The 18,716-nt window shown below is 50.5% G+C and overlaps 1 protein-coding gene across 1 annotated transcript; it reads right to left on the bottom strand.

Moving 5' to 3' along the window:
* Nucleotides 1–783: 783 nt before the first annotated feature.
* LOC135251303 (yjeF N-terminal domain-containing 3-like) lies at nucleotides 784–17,323 on the bottom strand. Its single transcript, XM_064328623.1, has 6 exons — nucleotides 16,548–17,323; nucleotides 5,789–5,897; nucleotides 4,618–4,728; nucleotides 3,763–3,876; nucleotides 2,503–2,653; nucleotides 784–2,012 (listed from the first exon to the last, which is right to left on the bottom strand). The coding sequence occupies exons 1-6, from the start codon at nucleotides 16,604–16,606 to the stop codon at nucleotides 1,816–1,818; spliced, it is 741 nt and encodes a 246-aa protein (XP_064184693.1). The 5' UTR covers nucleotides 16,607–17,323; the 3' UTR covers nucleotides 784–1,815.
* Between the last annotated feature and the right edge of the window lie 1,393 nt (nucleotides 17,324–18,716).

An 18,716-nucleotide genomic window follows, 5' to 3' on the forward strand; every position in this document is an offset into this window, starting at 1 on the left:
CAGTTGATATGTGTCTTGCCAATTTTTGCAAGGAGGATTTAACCAACTATCTAGCTAGACAATGTGGCTTTGCTACAAGTCTAGCGCTGGTGCGTGGTGCCGTGCCTTCCCCCTCTTCTCCTCCCAACTATTGCTGGTTGCGGTTAACCACAGAAATCACGCCCTCTGTAACCATGGCAACTACCATCTACAACTAAACAGTGTACTCCGTGGACGGCAAGAAAAAAAGGCACACGGTAACATTCATAAACATTTAAAAATGTGATTTTTCATTGAACGGGCCGCTAGATGAATTCATTAGTGTATTTCTTTGCGAACTAACGTTGTTTGGGATTTTTGCATTTAATCCTTCGTTATTTGAATAAATGCTTGAAGTCACACGGGTAAGAACATAGTGACAAATTGGCTGTGCTGCCATATTAATTCCTGTAGAGGGCACCATTTCCCTGTCTTTACTGGGAGTAATTTAATTTACCAGACAATATCAAGATAATATACAGAAAAATTCAAATAATGCTTCGGGACAATCTACAGAAGACTAAACTCACAAAACGTATCGGCAAGCATGCTGTCCAGGATTTGGCTTAAATTATTCGGGCAACAGACGTGCGATTCCCACAGCCATTACGAGCTTTTACGACCGTTGGGCATAGACGTTAGTTTTTATGAGGATGACGTCACAAAAGACACTGACTCGCAACTTTCACACTCCGATTAAAAATAATAATAAAACTCATTCCGATGGGGGAAGAAAACAAGCCTGCAAACAGATCTTCCTTTTAAAATATTTTATTTTATTGAATCTAAACAGCACGTTTCTAAAGATCCAAGCAAAAGTTGTTTTGTTTTTTTTCCAGCAAGGCAGACGGAACACACAGTCGTGTACATAAATTTAAAAAGACAGGAGACCGGATCATGACTTGCTACACATGAGCAGTATTTCCTACATATTGCTTATAGAATAATGCAGCACAACAGCCAGTCAAATTGACAGGGAAATAAAATGCTAAAATCTGCATAAATAAATATCTTTTATTTTTTATTTTTTTCCTCAGAATTTGGAAAGGCCAGATTCTATTCTCCAGCCTCCCTTGCTGTTGCAAGTGCTTCACATGCAGGTTTAGCAGGCAGACTGTGGCTCCCTGATTGACCAGCGTGGGTCGCTCGTAAGCGAATCCCTCCGTCCCTGGGTGACACTGTAGCCAATTAGATATTTTCCCTGCAGGGCTGTCAGCCAATCAGCACTGGCTCAGTCTGGATTTGATACCAGAGGCACTGGAACGGAGCGTTAATAGGGGAAGCCAATGAAAACACAGCAGCCAATGAAATTGCTTCCTTTAGCCAATTTCAGTCGCTCTAGATAAGGGATTCTACTAATTGGGAGTAAACGAACTTAATTTCAGATATGAGCTGGACCACCTGCAGATTATAAGCGTTTTTTTTTTCTTTTTCATGTAAAGTGAACAGGACTGGTTTTCCCCAGCCTCACAAAACGACAGTCATAATCTATAAAATGTATAAACACAGGCTTGTATAGTCTGGACACATGTTCAGAGCTGGAACATACTGCAATATATTGTAAATATGTAAATGATTAATTTTTTTGGAAAACTTAATAAATATATTTCAGAGCTGTGCATTTTTTTGGGGGAAAAATACACTGTTATACCATCTGATGGTGGCAGTTGTTTGTACGTCTGCCGATATATTTCCCGGAGCGTTGCAGTGTCCTGATTATATTCTTTATTTCTAAACATTGTGGGTGTAAGTTTCTGTGGGGGAAATCAGAGTGAAACGGCAGTTCCCGGAGCCCGATCACAGTTCTACCAGGCAGTCCGTTCCGGAATATTCCGGCAGGTTCAGCTCGTACTTCCTCTGGATGTCGAACGGCAGGAAGCGTCCGGCCAGGTAGTGCTTCCCGGAGAAACCGACGGCGCACTTCTTCGGTGCTATCAGGGAGATGAGAACCTCCGGGTTTATGCCGTCGGCGTTGTCCCCTTCCACCTCCCACCCTTCGGCATAAAGGGACAAATTATTTTGTACTAGTTCACATTTACTTAAATGAGACAGAAATTGCACACGGCTACATTCTGGTGACGGTTGAAGTCGTAACCCTCGCTGTATGGTGATTTGCACGATACAAGTGTATAGTATATGTATTTGGCAGACCCTCTACCCAAAATGGCTTTATGTAAATACTGGAATGAATACGGATGAGAACAGGCTGCTCAGCCCATCTAGAACATAAGAACACATAATGAGGAGAACAGGCCATTCAGCCCATCTAGAACATAAGAACACATAATGAAGAGAACAGGCCATTCAGCCCATATAGGCTGTATATATATATATATTACCTGCAGTGCAGAGAGAGTCCAGCACTGCGTCAAACCTGCTTGAACACCCTTAGAGTCTCTGCCTGTCCTACACACCCCCGGCAAGCCGCTCCACGCACTGCCAGCTCTCCCTGCTGCAGGAACAGCTCCCGATATCTGCTGTTACCTGAGGGCATGTCCAGGCTGGCGATGGGGATCTTGACCTGCTTGAGGGTGAGCAGTATCCCCGCGTGCGGCTCGCCCAGCTCCGCGGGGTCCGCCTCCGGGCCCAGGACGGCGTCCACCACCAGGTTGTAGGCGTCGTTAAGGAGCTGCACCTGAACTCGACAAGCCACAAGCACAACGTCAGTCCCGTAGCAAGGGAAAAAAAACGATGAAGGACCCAGCAACACCATTCCTTTTGAGAAAAAAAAAAAAAATGAACAAACTACCAACCGGCTTCTTGGAGCCAACAAGTTACTATGGAAACAAATTTGTGATTATTTTCTGCTTGGGAAGTCTTCCAGTCTTCCGAATTTAGACCAGAACTGCATGGTTTTATTAAGCTGCCATGATTTCAGGGGAAAAAGTCAAAGGTCCAGTTGGCTTTCCGATCCCAGAAGTCAGTGCTCTGAATCAGCGACAGTTCAGCCAGTTTTGCTGGAGATAAACAGCAATCCTGGCAACCCTGGTCACAAGCCCAGTCCGTAACGGACTGCCGTGCAATGCTAAACGTGCTATACACTACATTGAATAGTGAGGCTCAACTGAACCAATCAGAAAAGGAATCGCTGTGGTTGGTTTTTGAGCTGTGAGTCACTCTCTCTGCTCCATTAGAATGTTGCAGCGAATTTGTCTTGGACGGGTGCTAGTGCAGGGTTTACGCGGGGCACACAGAGGCTGCCGAAACAGATGCTGCTCCACGGCGAGCAGACGGTCGACTCCTGCGTTCCGTCTGTCCCCGCCGCCTCGTCGCGTTCACGCGTTCCCGTCGCTAACAGGAGTTCCCAGCTCTGCATCACGGTTTATCAGACATGCCGGATGAGAGTCAGAACGTGTCATCACCGCCGACACTGTCCCTGGTCCCGCCCACCGCAAGGACTGTTCATCACAAGGTGCATCGAACCAGAACACTCCAGCTGTGACAGGGCGTAGACAGAACTGTCAGCGTTAAGAGTGTAGGGCTGATCTGCATATTCTCGAGGAGGCCTGTGTCCATTTCTGGATTTCTGGGCTCCTTGCGAACCCTTTGAAGAGTAGGTTTTTTGGAATGTTTTGAGAAAAAAAAGAATATTCACAGTCACAGTGTTCTTGAACTCCATTGCTTTCAGTTACCAGCAGTGATTGTTACGTCGGCGTTAGAATGTTCAGTTGTGAACATTCTAATCACGTTGTATTTGTGACCTCACACCCTACAGGTAAAATTATTTAACTTCCCAGGGCTCACCTCAGTGGGCAGGTAGGACAGGGAAGGAATGTCCATCCTCTCACACTGAATCATGAGGTCCTGGTTCAGCGGGTCGGACGACCGCTTGGGGTAGAAAATGGTGGGCGCGTACTCCTGAAAGAGAGGGAGAGAGAGAGAGAGAGAGAGAGATAGAGTGAGGGAAGGAGAGAAGAAGGGAGACAGGGGCAAAGGGAGGGAGATGGAGAGTGAAAGAAATAGAGAGGGAGGGAGAAAGGGTGGGAGATGGAGAGAGATAGGGAAGGAAAATGAAAGAGGGAGAATAAGGGAGACAAAAAGAGAGGGGAGTGAAAGAGAGAGACATAGAGAGAGTAGGGAAACAAGGGGATAGAAAGAACCACAGACACAGAAGAGAAGAAACATTGCACCACTGTCCACCCAGTCCTCAGCAGCTTGCCATGGCCTGAGGGGTATTGAGTTGGCACATTCTGTTGGTGTAGCACACAGGTGTGGAACTGCAGTCCTGGGGTTTTTGGGGCGGGCTCAGTACCAGTGGCTCAGTTAAATAACCGATTGGCTGAAGAATCCACACACTTGTTCCCAAGGCCTTAATTGGCAGCTGATTGACAGGAAACCACAAAAGCCTGCAGACACTGCGGTCCCTTGAAAAAGCTTCACACTCCTAGCATAGCAGCTACTTAATAGTAAATATTTTAATTTATGTATCATGATGTAATTCCAATTAACACTACTCTCACTTTTTCTATTTTTCATCTTTTTTTTAACCAATGAACTATTAACAGAAATATGTCTCACTCACAAATATATACAGTGTGACCATAACCTGTGTTTTACTCACAAATATGCGCAGGTGGCCATAACCTGTGTTTTACTCACAAATATGCGCAGGTGGCGAGCACACACCAGCCCGATGCAGCCGTTCTGGCCCGGGCCACAGACGACCAGCACTGTGGGCTGCCTCTTACCCAGGGAGGACAGGGGAAAGGCCTGCAGAGAGAGAGAGAGACAGGGGGAGAGAGAAAGAAAGACCGGAGAGAGAGAGAGACACAGGGGGAAAGAGTGAGAGAGGATGAGAGAAAAGGAGGACAGAAGGAAATTATAGTTGCCGGGACACAACGTGAACGCAGTCTATTTCCGAGTGCGTTATCTTGCTTTAAACAGCAAACTCGCGAAACGTCCGCTGCACCAGTCAGGGTAACGTCCCGCCCCCCCGCCCCCCACCCTGGAAGTGAAGCAGTGGCTGTGTGCATTCAGAGCAGCTGAGACACTCTAATAATGACTCAGGAAGCGGCCTCCTCGCCCCCCCCCCCCCATGACGGGCAAAACCAGTAATCTGTGTCTCCAGTCTCCTGCTCCCGGCTGCTGTCGCCCGCTGTGCTGGGAGGCCACACCCCCGCCCGCCCACGGGCCGGATCAACGGGGGCGGGGGTGGCGGTTAAACGCGCCGCGAGGAGCACGCGGTACCGCGTGGGGGACGGGGGGGGACACGCCCCCCCAGCAACAGCGTTTCCGTGGTGAAGAGTCGGTCGAAACGTCGTGTGGGGTGGGGCGTTCAGGTTGAAAATTGCAAAGTTTTCTTGCCGACTAGGATGCCATACGCCGGGGCCATAGCAGAGCAAAGCCTGAGCTGTGTTGGAGTTAAACTAGTCTAGTTCTGCTTATGTCAAAACTTCTCTCCGACTGGATTTCCACCCCTCTAGACGTCTAGATTCCAGCTTATGCTCAGGCGGAGAGGACAGGGAATTGGTGGGGGTGGGGGTGGGGGTGGGGGGGCTAATCATCTGAAATGGCAGAACAGAACAGTTTTTCTACACCTATGGACAAACACAAGCAACCAATCAGCACGCAGCTCTGATCTGTGTCTGGGGATTGACCAATGGGTGTGGTGGGGGCCCTGGGGACTGGGTTTTCAAGGCTGGGAGAGTCCGGACACTGGTGGTGTGAAGGGGTGTCTGGAAGGGCGATACGCACAGGGGTATGGGGGAGAGGTGCAGGTGTGTGTGTGTGTGTGTGGGGGGGGGGGGGTCAGGTGTTAAGGAACACTCACCTTGACGATGGCGATGGCACAGGCATGGCCCCAGATCTCAATGAGCTGCTGCTTCCCAAAGCGGTAATCCTTCAGCAGTTCTGTCTCTATGGCAACTGCCTCCAATTTACTAACAAATAAAAAAGCATCATTAGCAGAGCATCAGAAGTCACATGCTGCATATAAGAAATGAATGTTCTTAGCTGAACATTCTAATGCTGATGTCACAACCACTGCTGGTCATTGAAAGCAGCGGAGTTCTAGAACACTGAGTTAGAAGTTTCAAGAGAGAAAAAGAAAACATTCCAAAGAGCCTTCTCTTCAGTGGGTTAAGACATTGCTGAATCGGTTGTTTTTTTTTCTATATTAGATAATGTACTACGGACTGTGTTACAGTTGATTTTAGTGTCTATAATGGCCTTCCTCTGACCGTATTGTCTGCAGTGTGTTGTGAGTTGGTGGGTGAGTGCCACTGCTGGATGTGGGCAAAACATTGCAGGGACTTCCAGGGTGTGTCTGATCTCTGACCGATTCATTTAGCAAAGAGCTGTGATTTCTGTCCTCTGCAAAATGTTATGACTCGAGATCTGACTCATAAATGCCTTTATTCATTTATTAAATATTTTTTTGTTGGGGAGGGTGGGAGGGGGTTATGTGACATTCCTTTGTGCAGAACAGGGGCAAATATCCAGCTGTATAAATGACTTTGTCACTCAGGAGCCTGAACTGAAGCCTTCACACAACTCCTGCATCTTGGTGCTGCCATAGATTCTATAGACGCAACAGATGTCCAGCTCCCGTGGTCATTCCTCCTTGCCCCTTACCTGCGGGAGCTTTCGGCGCTACGTCACAGTACAGAACGCCCAATCGCTATAGCGTTATTTGGTCACATGGTACCTCAATTCATTTTCGTAAAACCATCGAATAATTTCAGCTACGACACTAATGAGAATTTACAGATTGTTCGGGACGAGGAGGCGAGCGGCGGGCTATCGGGCTATCGGGCTTTCGAGAGACTGCGGCACCTGTCTGCCACACCCGGAGAGCAGCGGGAGGATGCTCACTCGTGCGTGGAGAGAGAGGCAACAGTATCGAGCCCTCGGGGCTGTTTTCATCTCTCCTCTTGGGGCGCGGGGGGGGGCGGGGGGCGTGCCGGAGGGGGTGCTGGCTTCTTATTGGGCCCGCGCTGCTCCTCTCTCTCGACAGCCTCTCTCTCATTGGCCCGTTAACCCCGTCACCAATCACCTGTCGCCTAATGAGCCTGTTTACCGCCGTGGCGGTAATGGCCTCCTCTCCCGGTCACACCCCCGGCAGGTCCCGGCAGTGCCCCGCGGGGCAGGCAACAAAAACACGTCAACCCAAAACAGGCTTGTTTCCCCCCCCCCCCCCCCATACGCGACCCGCCAGCCCAGCACGGAACAGGGCAAAACACGCACGTGCACAGTCCCCTTCGTTTGCTCACGCACGTGAAGCGAGCCTAATGACCGACGGACCGCGAGCGTATCCTGGAGACCGTTCGGTTCTCACGTGCAGGAGCGAGCCAGCGTGGTTCACAGAGCTGTCAGGCCATGGTGATTGGCTGGAGAGAAAACCCTGCACCCGGATTGGCCCTTCCTGGACCGGAGTTGTGCACCACTGGGCTATAGCAAAAAAAAAAAAAAGTGATTTTCACCAGAGCACAGAGAGAGCACGGCTTGTGCATACTGTCAGGAACCCCCTCAAATGTACTCAATCCACCATCTTCAACTGACTCCCATATAAATCTCCCACCCCTTCAACTCGTGCGTCCTTCTAAAATCACAAACATGGTCACTCAGAAACGTAACACTGTGATGTTCTCCCAATTAGTTTATTGATAAAGGCATCTGCTAAATGAATATGATGTAATAAGATTTTTCTCTCTCTCTATGGAGAGTTAAACAGGTGAATGTGGGCTGAGGAGGACTGTGTACACTACCTGAGAATGAAAGACACTTGAAGGGTAACAGACGCCACCCTCTCTTACTACTTCCTGTCAATGATAAACTAAATTCCTAAACCAGGATTTTTACATCATCAAAATCCGGTTAGCAGCACTGCAGAATCCCCCACCCACACTTTTTTTTAAGGTTTGTTCTTTTCCCCATCCATGATTTATACAGACCAACAATGGCTGCAAAGTATTCAAAATTTCCACATCTTCAAGCAGTTCGTTTATTCTGTTTATAGTACGCTCTTGAGTGCCGGGATATTGTGCTGGCAAAGACTGTAGACTAAAATGCCTCTCAAATACACCTATTTAATTACGTCATTAAACTTTCCAATGTGATACTTCCCTCGTGCTAATTTAATGCTGTTTAATTGGCAAAGTGTTGCCAGGTGTGAGCAATATTTCCAGCTAATTAGTCTCTCAAATCCGCCCACGCGCGTAGCAAACATGCAAACTCGGTCTTGAGTTTTCAGTTTGTGATGGTGTGCTGTAGATGCAATGTGAAACAGTTCCCATTTTAGTAAGGGTAGATAACGTTATTTCGCCTTACAATTCTGTCCGACCGAGCTCGGGCGCGTTTTATAATCAGCCCAGTAACTGCGGCGACTTTGATTTTTTTTTTTTTTTTTTAATATAAAGTTCATGTTCGAAATTTGGCAAACCAGGCAACGGTGCGCCGTGTTCAGGTAAGCGCAGCCGGCACGAGTTCGCCGGAGACAGCGCCCGTAACGCGCGATTCAGTACGCGCTTTCCGCTCCGTTAGCTCTGGTGCCGAAAACAACAGCGTTACTCATCACATTCCGCCAAAGTTTTGAACCCAAGCTGTCCTAAACACACACACACGCACACACACGTGCTGTTGAAACACGCAGGAAGGAACAGAAAACTAAGCGGGTTTTGAAGCACAGTTGACAGCTAGTTCAGCCTTACAGACCAAAACTGGGCACTGTGACTACTGACTAGGCCTCTCTGTGTCTCCCTCCCTCCCCCTTTCTGGAATTCAAATTCAGCTTCAACAGGCTTTATTGGCAGAAAATAAATGTGACACTACATACAAGGTGTATGAAATGACTCCATCCGATGGCATTGCCAAAAACGATAACCCTTCTTACCCAGATACATGTGCAGGCGAGAGGCTGGTAGCCTCCTCCACCGTCCCCACTCCCACTCCTCCCCCCCACCCACTACCCTCCCCTCCTCTATCTCTCATTCTCTCACAGACAGGCTGTGGCATAATTAAACAGCTCCTGGAACAGTTACCCCCAGAAGCTATGCCACCATGCCAAAAATAAATAAATAAATAAATAAATAATGTTTGGTTTCAAGGACGTGTGGTCAAAGTAGCCGCAAGACATCTCTGGCTCCAGTGTGTCATCTGATGTGTCATTTCAGCGCGCAGAAAATGTCAAGGAAACGCGCATCGGTCGAGGGAAACCTCGGTGAAAAAGCTGAACGAGAGGTGTAGGACTTCTCATTGCACGTTTCTCGTATTTGTACGACAAAAAAAAAACATTTATAGTTTACGCTACGCAGAAAATGTGCTGTGAAAGTACAGGGTGATGAACAATCAGACATTTTTAAGTAATTCCATGGCTTTAACTGCTGGATTCTCAAAGGATGGGGGTGTGTGGCGGGGTGTGTGTGTGGGGGGGGGGGGCTGACCACACACCCCTGCGATGAGCGCTGTGGTTTTACCGTTGTCGTTCGAAGCCCTCGCAGGACGCGCGTAAGTGGAGTATCTGCACGGGTTCAGACGCTTGCGGCTCCAGCTCCTCCCCCTGGAGCCCGTGATGCAATCAGGGGCCTCGCTTACCGCCAGCCTGGGCGGATTGCGTCATCGCCTGGCGAAGGAGGGGGTTGCATCATAGGAAGCGCGTCGAGTTTGAACTTTTGTTTGTTTGTTTGTTTGTTTGTTTGACAGCACGGGTGGGTGGAGTTCGCTGGGCTAGAGGGGGGTATTGGCAGGGTCTTGGTTTTTTTTTGTTGTCCCAGTGAGGTCAGGAAGCCCAGTGTGAGGGGTGAAGGGGTTAAGGGCTGAAGGGGGAGGGGCCTGGCGGGGGGGCGGACAGGAAGCAGGGATCAGGCAGCTCACCTGGAAGCGCCGTCCCCACAGGCCCACACCTGAGCCCCATTCCCCCCCGAGGAGGAGAACGCGGGAGGCGCGGAGAACGAGGAGGAGAAGGAGGAGGAGAACGAGGAGGAGAACGAGGAGGAGAACGCGGGAGGCGCGGAGAACGAGGAGGAGAACGCGAGAGATTCGGCACAGTCCGGGAGGGCTGAGGCCTGTTTTAGTGCGTTTCTGCACGGACAATGAGGGGTTAATTTGGCCAAAAGACACTGATTGGCCAAAGAGTCCCCCCCCCCCCCAGGGACATGCGCACACACACACGCACACACACACACCTTGTTTCCAAGGCCTAAATTGCCTGCTGAATGAAAGAATGTGCAGGACTGGAGATGTGCCCCCCTTCCCCCCCCCCCCGTAATCCTCAGTCCCGGAGGCACCATTTTGAGAGGTGGGGGTTAACAATGACAGATGTGCATGCAGGGAGGATTACGATTACCCCTCCATTATTAATAAGGGCACTGGGGGGGGGGTGGGGTGGGAAGGGCATGGTAGCCTCTAGTGTCCTGCAGGGGGCCCAAAAATCCCCCCCCCTACACACACACCCCTACCTCCCTTTGACAGCTGCTAACAGGTAGGGGGTAACCATGGCTGACAGGACGTTGGGGACTCTGTGAGTTTTGGGGGGGGGGGGGCGGGGGCAGGACGGGGGGAAGGTCCGGGTGACGCACGCGTTTCGTTGTCACCTTTAAATCAAGCGAGCAGCTCAGACCTAATAAACCAGGTGAGCTGACTTAACAGCAGCAATCGACTGTTTTAATTGGGCAATTAAGCACCGAGAGACGGCGAACTCCTGCACGCTGGTGGTGAGGCTCTCTGGAACCAGGGTTCGACAGCCGGCCCTCCTCATTGGTCGCCGGTGCTGCTGCTGTTGACCGACTGTCCCGCAGCTTCGAGGCTACCTGGCTCAGCGGTGCCAATTTTTTTTTGGTGTGTTACCGCACGGATAACAAGCGGTTAATTTAAAGTCACTAATTGGCCGTGGAGGGCTGAGAGTATGCAGGTGTTCATTCCGACCAATCACTACACACGCTGATTTCACTAATTGTTGTGGTTTGTTGTGTTGTATTGTAGTGGCTGGAAAGCTCTTCGGCGCAACTCCTGTTGTTTTTAAATGTGCTATACAAACAAAAGTGACTTGACAAAAGTGACTTGACTAATTAGCTCCCTGCTCTCTGGTTGACGGTGTGTTAATTAGTGAAATCCGTGTGTGCAGTGATTGGTTGGAATAAACACCTGCATACCCTCTGGCCTCCATGGCACCTGATTGGGCGCCCCTGACTTAGCCGCTGAGACAGGACGCTAAACTGGCTCAATTCTTGAATGATTTAAAAATTGGAAAAAAAAATTGGGGAAAAAAAAATTCTCCAGCTGCAACTTTTCTCGTCGAAAACGTATTTTTGGCTGCCGCTCCGGGCACGAGGGGACCTTCTCTCCGCACCCCCAAAACGTGGAGCTCGGCGGGACGCTGCAGTGCGGAGTGCCCAAACGCTCCTGACATTTTCGACGTGTCAGTCTTCACGGTGGTTTGGGAGAGGATGGACCTCAGGGGAGGGGGGGCAGTACAGAGGAAGAGAGGTGGAGAGACAGACAGACAGAGAGAAGGAGAGAGAGAGGGGGATGATTGACAGAGTACAGAACGGGAGGCCGATATTTTGGGAGCCGGGTGGGGGGTCGTACGCGGGCAGGGCAGCCCTTGGGGACGATCTGGGCTCATCTGGGCAGGAGACACGACATTTTGGGACTGTCGCTAGGGACGACGCCTATCCAGTTCACAGTAGGGGAGGTGGAGGGGTGGAGGGTGGAGGGGTGGGGGGTCGGGATGGGGGGGGTGCTGACTGTCACAGGAAGAACTCTGGGGGTACGCGGCCTCCCTAGAGGGACTCAGCTGATATTTCAGAAAAGGTTTCTTTATTTAAAAAAAACAATAAAAAACTCCCCCCCAAAAACACCGAGGGAAATCTGCACCGCAGACACAGCCTGTGGTGATGTTAACTCTCACACTCTCACTCCCCCAGAAGAACAGCCATGGCGGGGGCAAAACAGCATGCGCCATTTCAGTGACCCCCCGAGTCAGAATCTCTCTCAGCACTACAAACGCACGAGCCGCAGAGCATTTTGTCTCCCCTGTCATTGGAGACAAAAACGGATTTGGAGAAACTTCACTGTGGCAGCTGGGGCTGGTTATTGGTGTTCATAAGCAAAGCGCTTACCAAACTATCATTAGCAAACACCCTACTCAAGAGTGGTACTTCTTAAACTTTTATGATATCGGGACCCGAATTAGAAATGCTTTTTTTCCCTTCCCTCTCCCACAGTTATCACCTGCTTCCCCCCTCCCCCAGCCCTTCCCCCCCCCACCCCACCCCACCCCGCCCCACCCCACTCCTTCCCTGGGGGAGGCACTCGACTCTGTACAAAACAACAATAACCTGCCCCGAGCTCCACAAGTCCAGGAGCTAATAAACAGCAGCTAACCCATCTGTGAATCTGACACAGAGGAGAGAGAGATAATAATAATTGGATGGAGAGGGGGGGGGGGGGGGGGATGGGTCAGTGATGCTACATAGCCGCCCCCCCTCCCCCATGCCCCCACTCAAATACACAAACATGCTTCTGCTGAACTCTCACATGTGAAGTGGCTGTGTTTATAAAGGCTTGCACGCAGTCTTACTCTTTGGTAAAATTAAGTTGAGCAGGCACTACCATCACCCTCAGACTCCTTTCCCCCCCTCCCCCTCAGAACCACCCCCCCACTTCAGTGCGTATGGCTAAATCTAAATCGAGTTCTCTTTGTGCCTTAAGCTGAGTTTTTACCGCCGGAGATTGTTGCTTGATAACAAATCACTGTCCGCCCCCCACCCTACCCCACCCCCCCTTCCCCCGGCAACCCACTCTTGCCTTTTCTCTGATTACTGCATTCAGAAGCGGGTCCTATAAATAAACGCTTCCACGGACAGGGAGGAAATTAAGCTGTTCTCGAGCTGCCAGCGTTGGCGGCTTTGAGAAGGAAGCCACCGCGGGAAACAGCGGGGCGTCGGCGGCGGACGGACGTGCGCGCGGACGGGCGAGGACAGGCGACAGATATTTCGGCTGTACTGCCCCTCGCCCCCCCCCCGCCCCCGTCCCCGCCCCTGGGACAGTATCACGCTCTGCTGGCTGTGTAATGACCAGGCAAGATTACATCAGACCGGACCAAACGAGATCAGACCAGACCAGACTAGATTACAGCAGACCCAGACCCCAGAAGATCAGTAAGCCAATGAGAATTGAGTTCTGTCCAACCCTGAGGAGCACAATGGCTTAGCAGCATGTGACAGGTAGACAGGTAGACTGGACAGGCAGGAGGTACAGACAGGTGTGAATAAAAACCTTCGCTCGTCTCGTTTGTGTCTGTCGGTCGGATACTGGGGTCGTATCCTGACCCTCAGGGGGTGTGGAGATCAGCGGCTCGTCAGACTGCCCTGGTCTGCTCTGCTCTGGTTTGGTCTGGTCTGGGCTTCCCTGAGCTCTGCAGGTCTGGTCTGGCTTGATACGGACTGGTGTGGTACTGTCAGGTCTACCTTGCACTTTCCTGGTCTAGATCTGGTTTGGTTTGATCGGGTCTGATCTGGTCCTCTCTGGTCTGGTCTGGACTGGTCTGGTCTAATCTGATCTGGCCTGATACGATCCTCGTCTGGATTAGTCTGGTCTGATGCGATCCTCTCTGGATTGGTCTGGTCTGATGTGATCCTCTCTGGATTGGTCTGGTCTGGTCTGGTCTGCACTTATACAGCCAGCATTAAGTGACACTAGAGGAGGAGGGGGGGAGAAGGGGGGCGGGGGGGGGGGGCACCGGGTGATATTTGAACATGAAAGCCTCATCCAGGACACCGGTCCCCCAGAGAGGTGTGGGGTTTGGGGGTGACGGGTGACTGTGGAAAATAAAAGCAAATCAATTAATGGCGGTAAGAGGCCGGATGGAGCCGGGCGGGGCCGCGGCGGGTTGCTCTCCGCTCGCCCCTCAGCCCCTCTCCACCTCTCCTTTTTAAAAACCCTTTTTGATCCTCTCGTCGTCGTTGTTGTTTTTTTCCACCCCCTTCCTCACGAAACTCAAAGGGAGAGTCCACTGCAGACTGCAGCAGGGTGTTCATTCAAGAAAAAAAAAGATTAAAGAAAAAAAAAAACTCAGTTCTGACGCAAAGCAGAGACGCATGAAAGAATAACACGCGTTGGATAACGCGGGGCCACCCGGCCCTGTTCCTGGAGATCTACCGTCCCGCAGATTTTCACTCCGACCCTCACAAAGCCACACCTCAATCAACAGCTCGAGCAGGGCGGCCCAGCCCTGCCCCTGGAGCCTGACCGTCCTGTAGGTTTGACCTGGCAGTGTAGTGTGTAATGGGTAAGGAGTTGGTATTGTAACCTAAATGTAGCAGGTTCGATTCCCTGCTAGGACACTGCCGATGTACCCTTGAGCAAGGTACTTAACCTGCATTGCTTCAGTGTATATATCCAGCTGTATAAATGGATGCAATGTTAAATGCTTTGTAAAAAAAAGCTGTGTAAGTCGCTCTGGATAAGAGCGTCTGCTAAATGCCTGTAATGTAATGTAATGTAATCTGAGACGGTGAACGATAACGCATTAAACATAAACTTTAATCACAACTTTCCTGCTGAGTCGCAAAACTCCTGCAATCAGCTAATGAGCTTCACGCGGGGAGGGACGGGGAGCTTAATTATGTCCCAATTAAACCGCCATCATTCTACAGGCGGGACCTGCGTCACCTGGCCAGACACACCAACGTGGTAAAGAGAGAATTACGGCATAGTCCAAGGAAAACAGGAGCGAAGTTACAGGAAAGCAACCGGGAGGCAAGAAGGAAGTTACAGGGTACACGTTTCTAGAAAGTTCCTGGGAATTCCAGGAAAGAGGGTGAGAGGGCACTTACAGGAAAGTTGCTAGAAAGTTCCTGGGATCTTGGGGGGCAAAGTGGGAGGAAAGTTTCAGAAAATCTACAGATAAGCAACTGAATGACACCAACTGCTCAACAAATGGAGTTACACAGTGGGGTACAGTGCGGGGAAGTGTCGGCAACATTACAGGATAGATCCTTGGAAAATAAAAGAGGAAAGATACAGGAAGTGTACAAGGAAACTGCAAATGCGTTACAGGAAGCGTGCCTGGGATAAAGATACTTTTCATGCTCCATCTGGTCCGCGAGTCGAACACCCAGAACACGTTGTGGCTCTTTAAGGAGTTCAATCGCAGTCCTGATGAGTGTAAGAACAGCTATAGCCTCACTTCAGGAATCCCGCTTTTCAGGGATTAAACTTTAAAAATTCAGTATCTCAATAACTTTCATTTTTTAATCTTTAATCTATAAGCTTACTTTATTATTTAGTCTTACATATTACCCAATCGGTATGCCGAGCTCAGTGTAACAAATAGGCGGTGAGAATTACACTCTGATGGCTACAGGTAGAGAAATCCCAAATGGGGCGCAGCTGTCATACCCTTGAGTGCTCGAGCGAGTATTCATCTGTAATAACAGAAAAGCCGTCGAACAGAAACCCCAGAGTTAAACAAACCCTGTCCTGGACGAGGACACGTGATAAAAAAGGCAAGTAACTGCCACAGGCACGCGTCTTCAACCCAGTTTATTTTTCTCGGCTTCGAGAAACGCATAAAGAAAATTAACATTTCTCCTCTTTCCACGGCGTGTGTGTGTGTCAGTGGTGCTGTGAGAGGTCCTGACTCTTCCTCCCTTCACTGAAATGAGTGAAAAGGCTGTTTTTTTACCCTCATGACTATCCTGGAGATTCACACCTGCTAGCTCTCCTGATTCTCTGAGTTCCTGTCTACGGTCACAGGTAATAGACAATGTTTACTGTGCATTCCAGAATGAAAGCTGCTCAATCCTCTCCCTGCTCACACACACATACACACTTTTTCTCTACACACATACACACTCTCTTCTGTAAACACACCCACTCTCTCTTTCCCACACATATGCACACACACACACACTCACTCTTCTACACACACACACACACTTTCTTTCTACACACACATACACACTCATTCTCTCCCCCACACACATGCGCACACACACACTCACTCTCTCCTACACACTTTCTTTCTACATGCGTATACACACTCTCTCTCTCTCTCCCACACACACGCACACACACACACACACTCACTCTGTCCTACACCCATACACATACACTCAGCGTTGCACAAAAGTTCTTCCGTGGAAGTTCCTAATGCTCAGTCATTAGCTCCGATGTGGCATCACTAAAAACACAGGCAGTGTGGTCCTGCTAAAGACACAATTCAGCTGGACTGCAGGAGAAGAGATAGACTTATAAGAGATATAATTTGTCCTCAGCATTTAACGCGTCCTAGTTACTTAGGAGCAGTGGGCAGCCACAGTGACCCGTCCCACAGCAATGCCAGGAGCAGACCTAGTCTCACATGCACGTCCTTTTGGTGTGTGAGGGAAAGCGGAGTACCCAGAATCTCGGGGAGAACGTGCAAATTCCCCGCGCGGGAAGGATCTGGGCAGCCGGGACTCGAACCCACAACCGCCCCCCTTGTGAGGCACCCAAGTTCAGCTGGATGCCCAAACGTCCCCAGACCCCCCCATCGCCCCCCGACCCCCCCGGCCCGCCCCTCTCTGCCCGTCCCGTGTCCCTCTCACCTGAGGTAGCGCAGCGGTTCGGTGGACTCGCCCTCCCTCTCCGTGGGACCCTGGTTCATCTCGCGGCTGGATGGCGCTGCTCACAGTCAGGCAAGGCGACAGAGACTCCTCAGCTAATCAAGAAGAGACTGAGCAACGGGTTCTCAGAGTGTTCTGCTTCTCTCTCTCTCTCTCTCTCCGTCTGTCTTACCCTCTCACTGTGCAAAGGGTTCTCAGAGTGTTCTGCTTCTCTCTCTCTCTCTCTCTCTCCGTCTGTCTTACCCTCTCACTGTGCAAAGGGTTCTCAGAGTGTTCTGCTTCTCTCTCTCTCTCTCTCTCTCTCTCTCTCTCTCCGTCTGTCTTACACTCTCGCTGTGCAAAGGGTTCTCAAGTGTTCTGCTTCTCTCTCTCTCTCTCTCCTCTCTCTCTCTCCGTCTGTCTTACCCTCTCACTGTGCAAAGGGTTCTCAGAGTGTTCTGCTTCTCTCTCTCTCTCTCTCTCTCTCTCCGTCTGTCTTACACTCCCACTGTGCAAAGGGTTCTCAGTGTTCTGCTTCTCTCTCTCTCTCTCTCTCCGTCTGTCTTACCCTCTCACTTAGCAACGAGCTCTGAGTACTCTTCTTTCTCTTTCGCTCTCTCTCTCTCTCTTTCCGCTCTCTACTCTAAAGCCAGTTTGTGTGCCTGTGTGTATTTTTGCACGCTCGCTCCAAACCGAACCCGTGTGCAGACTAGCGTACGCGTGTCTGTCTCACACTCCCACTCAAAAAATCTGTCTCCTTCTCTCACTGACTGGCGAAGGACCCGCCCCCCTCTCCGCCTCTCTGCTGGAGCTGGCTTTGGCGGGCGTGTTTTTTTATCCGCCGGTCCCTCCGGGCGACAACCGGCCAATCGAGGAGCTGGGTCACTCGCAGGGGATCCAGCCGATTGGTCGAGAGGCTCAGTCAACACGTACAACCTGCAGCTGGAGAAGTGAGAACGCGGGTCTGTGCTTGGAGCGACCTGCAGGCAGGCAGGCAGGGGGGAGGGGGGGAGGAGGAGGAGGGGGGGGGGGGGCGGTGGCAGAACATAGCACGGGGGGGGGCACCCAGTGATTAGCTCAGCTCATGCTCCTGTTAGTTAACCCTTTGAAGAGCAGGTTTTTTTTTTCTGGAATGTTTTTTTTCAGAATTCAAGGCAGTGTTCTAGAACTCCGTCCCTTTCAGTCACCAGCAGTGATTGTGACATCAGCATGTAGCAAATGTAGCAATCTTCACAGCCGAGAACATTCTAAAAACGCGCACCCGCGACCCCACACCTTCAGAAGCCGAGTGGCATCCCACTGAACCACTTAAAGAACAGAACCGTCCTTAAAACGCAAACAGAATGAAGGGGAACGGACAGAAGACGGACAAGGCCAGTAAATTCAAAGGTTGTGGGTTTGATTCCCACCTGGGTTACTGCCATTTGTGCCCTAGAAGAAGGTGCTTAACAGGAACTGCTTCTGTAAATTACCCAGCTGTATAAACGGATTGTGTGTAAAATGTGATCTGTGGATATACCTCTGAGCACCTTCTGAAGGCTAAATTTTTTTTTTACATTTACTACACAGGTGTGGTTCATCCATTAAGGAAATGGCATCCCATCATGCACAGGGGTAATGTACTAAATGCCAAACGGGCCTGGCGCATCGGAGAGGACACCGGGAACACTGAATGAGGGGTGTGTGTTGGGGTACGTCACTCAAATCAGTCAGTCAAATTTAATTTATACAGCGCACTTCACAATGGATTCATAACAGCGTGCTTCATGGTTTACCCTGGCCTGAACCCCCCACAGAGCGAGCCAGGAAAAGCTCCCTGGAAGTCATGTTGGGAGAAACCTTGGAAGGAACCAGGCTCTAGGGGGGGGGGCTGCTCTCCTGTGGCTAGCTCAGAATGGGTATGTTAGGCCAGAGGGTAAGATTATGCAGAGGGTATCTTTGGATGGCGGGCACGTTTGGGTGGAGGGAATGTTTGGGTGGAGGGCACGTTTGGGTGGAGGGAATGTTTGGATGGCAGGCACGTTTGGGTGGAGGGAATGTTTGGGTGAGGCACGTTTGGGTGAGGGTATGTTTGGGTGGAGGGAATGTTTGGGTGGCGGGTATGTTTGGGTGGAGGGCACGTTTGGATGGCGAGTACGTTTGGGTGGAGGGAATGTTTGGGTGGAGGGTGCG

The sequence above is a fragment of the Anguilla rostrata genome, chromosome 3 (assembly GCF_018555375.3).
Source record: "Anguilla rostrata isolate EN2019 chromosome 3, ASM1855537v3, whole genome shotgun sequence".
Taxonomy (NCBI): Eukaryota; Metazoa; Chordata; class Actinopteri; order Anguilliformes; family Anguillidae; genus Anguilla; species Anguilla rostrata.